The sequence below is a fragment of the Miniopterus schreibersii genome, assembly GCF_964146895.1.
Source record: "Miniopterus schreibersii genome assembly, chromosome: 3".
Classification (NCBI taxonomy): Eukaryota; Metazoa; Chordata; class Mammalia; order Chiroptera; family Miniopteridae; genus Miniopterus; species Miniopterus schreibersii.
The window spans coordinates 38341621-38347620 of record NC_138103.1 but is presented as its reverse complement, the minus strand read 5'-3'; the positions used below and the strand labels follow the sequence as shown (position 1 = coordinate 38347620).

Here is a 6000-nt window from a genome sequence, read left to right as displayed (position 1 = left end):
CCTGTGGAAGAACTCTGTGTTGACGGCGGAGCTCGGTGGTTGTAGGAGCCCTCCCTTTAGCTTCCTTTGCCCTCTGTAAGTTTCCTGCTGCTTCTTGCTTCCCCTGTGTGCACGTGGCTTGCCATGTCTGCACGCATGGGACTGCAGTCCTTTCTCCCCCCTGCCCCCAGCACAGTCATGCCGGGCATAATGCTGTTCTGGTCAACACCCCACCACATAAACGGCGGCGGTCCCACGAGATTATAATGAAGGTGAAAAATTCCTGTGCCCACTGCCTTTGTAGCACAACCCATTACACAAATACCGCTGCGTTACACTGCCCGCAATATTCAGTGCAGTGACATGCTGTATAGGCTCGGAGACTAGAAGCCGTAGGGGAACAGAATTTGCCACCCTAAAATATTTCTCCTTGGCAGAAGGATTATTTTAGGCTGGTTAATTTTAAGAAACAGCAGACATGGGAGAAGCTCCAAAAACCAAGCAGAACTTGCTCTTTGTAAAAGACATTTACCTTTGTAAGGGACATTTCTATTTGCAAAGGTGTCTCCCTGGCTGTACCAGGAAGAGTGGGGATCATCTTGTCTCTAGAAACTCATCAACACACAAGACAACAAGGTAAAATCTGCATAACAACCTTATTCTTGTTACTGTGCTTTTCCCAATAACTTCCCATAACTGACTCCTCTACCCCCAACATCTTTTGTCGTCAGCTGAAGACAGTATTTAAGGTGGAGGCTTCATCCATTTTGACAATTTACTCAGTTTTCCTGGGTCTCTCCCATGTATCCAGGAGGTATACATGAGACAGGCTAGTAAGCTAGGACAAGCAAAATAGGGAAACTGAGACAGACTGTTAAACAGCAGTTTGCAGCCATCTAGTAAATCCTATCTTCACTAAGGGACACTTAAAAAGAGTAAATGGTTTGCACTTCTCCTTCCAAACCAGAGGGTAAATAGCTTAAATCAATCACCCAACTCAGAGACACAGCAGAAATCTAGTTTGCCAACAGTACCTAAGGACAGATGAAGTTAAGAGAAGAAACCTCATTTTGATAAATCAGCATAAAGCTGATGAATATTCTATTGAGATCCTCCCCCAAGATAAACCCCCAGCCTTTAAAACCCCTCAAAACAAAGGTCCTTCCTGAGCTCTCCCTCCCAGGAGCACACCCACACCTCCCCCACCCAGCTTCCCCCACAGGCGTGCATCTCCTAAACTCTAAGGGACACCATGAGGCCTACAACCAGTGCAGCAATGGGCAGTGGCAGTTTGTCCCAGGCAAACCCCCTGAACCTGTCCCGGAGGCCCCCTTTCCTCTGACTTCTTAGTGAGCCAAAGCAGCCCAGCCCAGGCTTATTTCCCACCCAGTCTCTCTCCTGTAGCTTCTTCTATCCTAGACCCTTCCTTGTTTCACTGTCCCCGGCTTTAATCAACGTCCTCTAAAACTCACCTGGACTTGTGTTGTGAAATTTTCCCCTCACAAAGGCAAGAACCCACACACTACCAGCTGCCCCTAGGCAGGCCCCTTCAAGGCCAGGTCCCCTTTCTGGTAACATACATGTTATTAAACTTTTCTGTTGTTGTTTTTCTCCTGTTAATCTACCTTTTATTACAGGAATGTCTCAGCCAAGAACTCAGAAGGGTAGTCTGAAAATCATCCCCCCCTTCCTTCCACAGAGCAAAAGGCTGTACCACACCGACTAGGTGTGTAGCAAGCTATACCATCTAGGTTTGCCTACGTACAGGCTATGATGTGCCCACATAGAAAAAATCGCCTAACTATGGGTTTCTTACTATGAATCCCTGTCGTTAAGCAGCACATGACTATAAATCTTTTTCTGGAGCCAGAATACCTAGTCGATTTTTGTTTACGGTGAACAGTCCCAGCCTGACATATTTTAACAACTTCATAAGCAAGTTTCATGGCTCTGGCATTCTTTATGCTGTTTTTCAGATTAACCTTTCTAGAACAACATTTGATGTGTCTCCCATCTTTAAAATCCTTTTGGCTTTCCACTAACCAAGGGTCAAATTAATATTCTTTAGGTCCTATAGGAAAACACACTTGGATTTTGTTCTTTTTTTTTTTTTTTTGGCTTCATTCCAATCTCCACTCCACTTCTATCCCAACCTCTCTTAATGCTTGAAAAATGTTTACTGTGCCCTTTCTCCACCTAGAGCTTCTGGTTAACTTTGTTCTTTCTCCCAGACCCACCTCAGACATCACCTCCCTCAGCAAGACCTTCCTGACGCTCCTCAGAGCTACAACCGCAGCATGATCTCCTCTTCTGAACACTTCTGAACCCTGGATATGTTGCTCTTTGGGCCCTTAAACCCAAATGTGTTGTGATTTTTGTCTATTTCACCCATCAAATGTTTATTTCCCTGTCTCCCAACCATACCTTTTCACTTCCTAAATGTGTAATTTTGGGCAGGCAATTCTACTTCACTCCACCTCCCTTTCAGTTTGTAAAATGAAGGTAGCCACAGGATCTACATCTAGGTTGTTGTGAGGATTAGAACAGTGATCCGCACATGTTAAGTTTTGCTGGTATTACTTCATACCCAGCTCTGTGCCCAGAGCCGCCATAAAGGAGGTAGGTGCTTAAGGGATGTTTATGGTATGGATGGGTTCACTCCCTTTCCAGGAAGGCCCAGCGCCCTCGCCCGTGAGAGTGGTCACCCTGGGTCAGGGCTCCTCAGCAGGGGGCCTAGGTTCTGCCCCGTCCAGGTGCAGAGCTAGTCCTCTGCCCGCGTCCAGGGCTGGCACAGGGAAGCCCGCGGGGGTGGCTGAGGCCAGACCGGCTTCCCCGGAGCCACGAGCCTTTAGCTAAGAGAGGAAGCCCTGCAGCGTCCCCAGATGAAATCACAGGGGCCTCAGACATGGCCAGGCAGACTCTTGAGGCCAGTAGAATTAAAAAAAAAAAAAAAAAAAAAAAGAGCACGCGGGATTTCGGGGGTCATACCGATAATAATAATAATGGCAACAGACGCTGACACTCACACGTGCTTTTATGTGCGAGGCCTGGTGCAGAAATACATGAGCTTATTTAAACGTCTCAACACAATAGGAGACTAGGAGGGTGGTATCTCATTTTTACAACTGAAGACACCGAGAGGCCAGCTCCTCCTCCCTCCCAGACGCCGGCCTCCCAGCTCCTCCTCCCGCCCAGACTCCGGCCTCCCAGCTCCTCCTCCCGGCCCCGCCCGCCCTCCCAGCTCCTCCTCCCGCCCAGACCCCGGCCTCCCAGCTCCTCCTCCAGCCCAGACCCCGGCCTCCCAGCTCCTCCTCCCGGCCCCGCCCCCGCCCCAACTCCACCTCCCGGCCCCGCCCCCGCCCCAGCTCCGCCCAGCTCCTCCTCCCGCCCAGACCTCGGCCTCCCAGCTCCTCCTCCCTCCCAGACCTCGGCCTCCCAGCTCCTCCTCCCGGCCCCGCCCCAGCTCCTCCCAGCTCCTCCTCCCGGCCCCGCCCCCGCCCCAGCTCCGCCCAGCTCCTCCTCCCGCCCAGACCCCGGCCTCCCAGCTCCTCCTCCCTCCCAGACCTCGGCCTCCCAGCTCCTCCTCCCGGCCCCGCCCCGCCCCAGCTCCTCCTCCCGGCCCCGCCCCAGCTCCTCCCAGCTCCTCCTCCCTCCCAGACCTCGGCCTCCCAGCTCCTCCTCCCGCCCAGACCCCGGCCTCCCAGCTCCTCCTCCCTCCCAGACCTCGGCCTCCCAGCTCCTCCTCCCGGCCCCGCCCCCGCCCCAACTCCACCTCCCGGCCCCGCCCCGCCCCCGCCCCAGCTCCGCCCAGCTCCTCCTCCCGCCCAGACCCCGGCCTCCCAGCTCCTCCTCCCGGCCCCGCCCCCGCCCCAACTCCACCTCCCGGCCCCGCCCCCGCCCCCGCCCCAGCTCCGCCCAGCTCCTCCTCCCGCCCAGACCCCGGCCTCCCAGCTCCTCCTCCCGGCCCCGCCCCCGCCCCAACTCCACCTCCCGGCCCCGCCCCCGCCCCCGCCCCAGCTCCGCCCAGCTCCTCCTCCCGCCCAGACCCCGGCCTCCCAGCTCCTCATCCCCCCCCCCCCCGTGCCCCCCTCCCCCCCTCCCCGCGGTCCTCGCCGCTCAGCTCCTCCCTTCGGGCCGGCCCGCCCCGCCCCCGGCTCCTGATTTCTTCTCTCCCGCCCGCCGGCGCGCTCCTGGCTGCTCGGTCCGCGGGAGCCCGCGAGCGTTCAACCGACTGGGAAACTCGGTCCGCGCGGTCAGGTCGCCCAGCTCGTCTCTGTCCCGGCGCCGCCGCCGCGCCCCCTCTTCCGAGTAAGTGACTCCTCGGCTCGCGGGTCCCGCACGCACCCTCGCGGGGCTTTCTCGGCTGCTGGGCTGTGGGCTCCTCCTGGGGGCGCGCTTTCCGCCCACCGAGAGTTTCAGGAGTGAGTGTGCGTGGGTGTGAGCAGGTACGTGTGAGCGAGTGTGTGTAGGTGTGTGTGCGGGCGCGCACAGCGTGGGAACTCCCCGGGTTTTACTCAGTTCCTGCGTCGCCGCGACAGTCTGAGAGTCGGGTAGGAGCCCCTACCGACCCGGGCGACCCCTTAACTTCCACACCCCGCCCTGAGCCCCACGCGCGGCTTCTTCCTTCCTTCTGTGGACGCGGCCCCGGCTCCGTGTGTCACGCCCCCCTGGTTACAGCTCGTGCTGTCGAAAGGGACCGCCGGGTTATCAGGGTGCCCCAGATTGCAGACCGAGATGCTGGCCTGAGATTGTAATCCAACCCTCATTGTACAGCCGGCAGGGACTAGAGTTTTGCCCTGAGATCCAACGGTGGAGACTTCCATTGGAGAGGAAAGTTGTGTGCGCACGTGTGGCGCTCCAGCCCTCGGCGCCTGGAGCGAGAACGCCGAGCGCCCTCGGACTCAGGGCGGCTGATGGGCGCTTTCAAGACCAGGCTGACCGACCAGGCTTGGGCACCTAAAGGGGTGACACCGTATCTCTAAGCCAACTGATTTTCTAACACACAGGACTCTGTAGAAAGAGCTCCTCCTCCTCAGAAAACCATGGAAGCCTAGGAGACAGTTGTTGAGTGCCCAGTGTTGAAACAACAAAATCCTTGAGTTACTTAAAACTGATAATTCCCTTCCTCCGTAAATTATTTTGTGTGTGTGTGTGTGTGTGTGTGTGAGTGGGGGGGGCAGTATTATCTCAATGTAGGGCATATTTCTACATTTTAAAAAAGTTGATCAGTAGCATTAATTGAGAGCAGTACTGTACTTGAATCCATCTATGAAATGATTCCCTGGTTGCTGAGGTCCCATCCAATTCTAATAGTCTCTGAATTCTTCTAGCTCTCAGTTTATTCTTGGTGTGTTCTTTCTGTGAAAGTAGAAATACTCAGAAAACCTCCCCACTTCCTTGGTAAGAATTCATTTAAGAGATGCTGGTAGGGAAATGACATGTTGAGTAGAAATTATTCATTTTGGTGTAAGGATAACAGAACTCTGTGGCCAAAGGAAATAACCAGAACAGAGCAGACTTTAGTGGCCATTGTGCACTGGCATATGCAAGTTGGAGTTGTTAAATCACTTTAAGTGCTGCTTATTGCAACAGGTATTTTCATCCTGGTTTGAATCCTGTGTTACCCAAAAGCGTTTCCACAGAGTTTTAACTAAGGAAACATTATGCTTCGAAATGTAAACATATGACTCCATCTCTTTAAGGAAAGAAATAATTATCACACTTAATTAAACACCTGGAAACATTTATTGCCACCTTCTAATTAGATCTGTCATGGGAAGTTAAGTCAGCAAGCTGTTGTTAATACTGGAGCTGTAACACAGTTACCTTTTTTTGTAGATTTTGTGGATGCCTGTGCCCCTCCACACACGTTAATTGCCCCCTCTACCGTTTGCCCACCTTTTGATGTTTACCTGCAATTTGAGTAAATAAAGTTTAGGGAAGTGGACTACTACTTACCTCACTGTAAAATATGAATATCTTAGATATTGAATGTTTTGTATTAAGCTTTTGCATTAACAG

At 53.6% G+C, this 6000-nt stretch overlaps 1 protein-coding gene across 1 annotated transcript in view; it reads left to right on the top strand.

Moving 5' to 3' along the window:
* Positions 1 to 4134: 4134 nt before the first annotated feature.
* The window catches only part of TNFAIP8 (TNF alpha induced protein 8), a 106550-nt gene continuing 104684 nt past the window's right edge, over positions 4135 to 6000 (top strand). Inside the window, exon 1 of the mRNA XM_081132255.1 lies at positions 4135 to 4287. Coding sequence (XP_080988381.1) covers position 4287 — 1 coding nt within the window. The 5' untranslated portion in view covers positions 4135 to 4286. The remainder of the gene's footprint in view (positions 4288 to 6000) is intronic.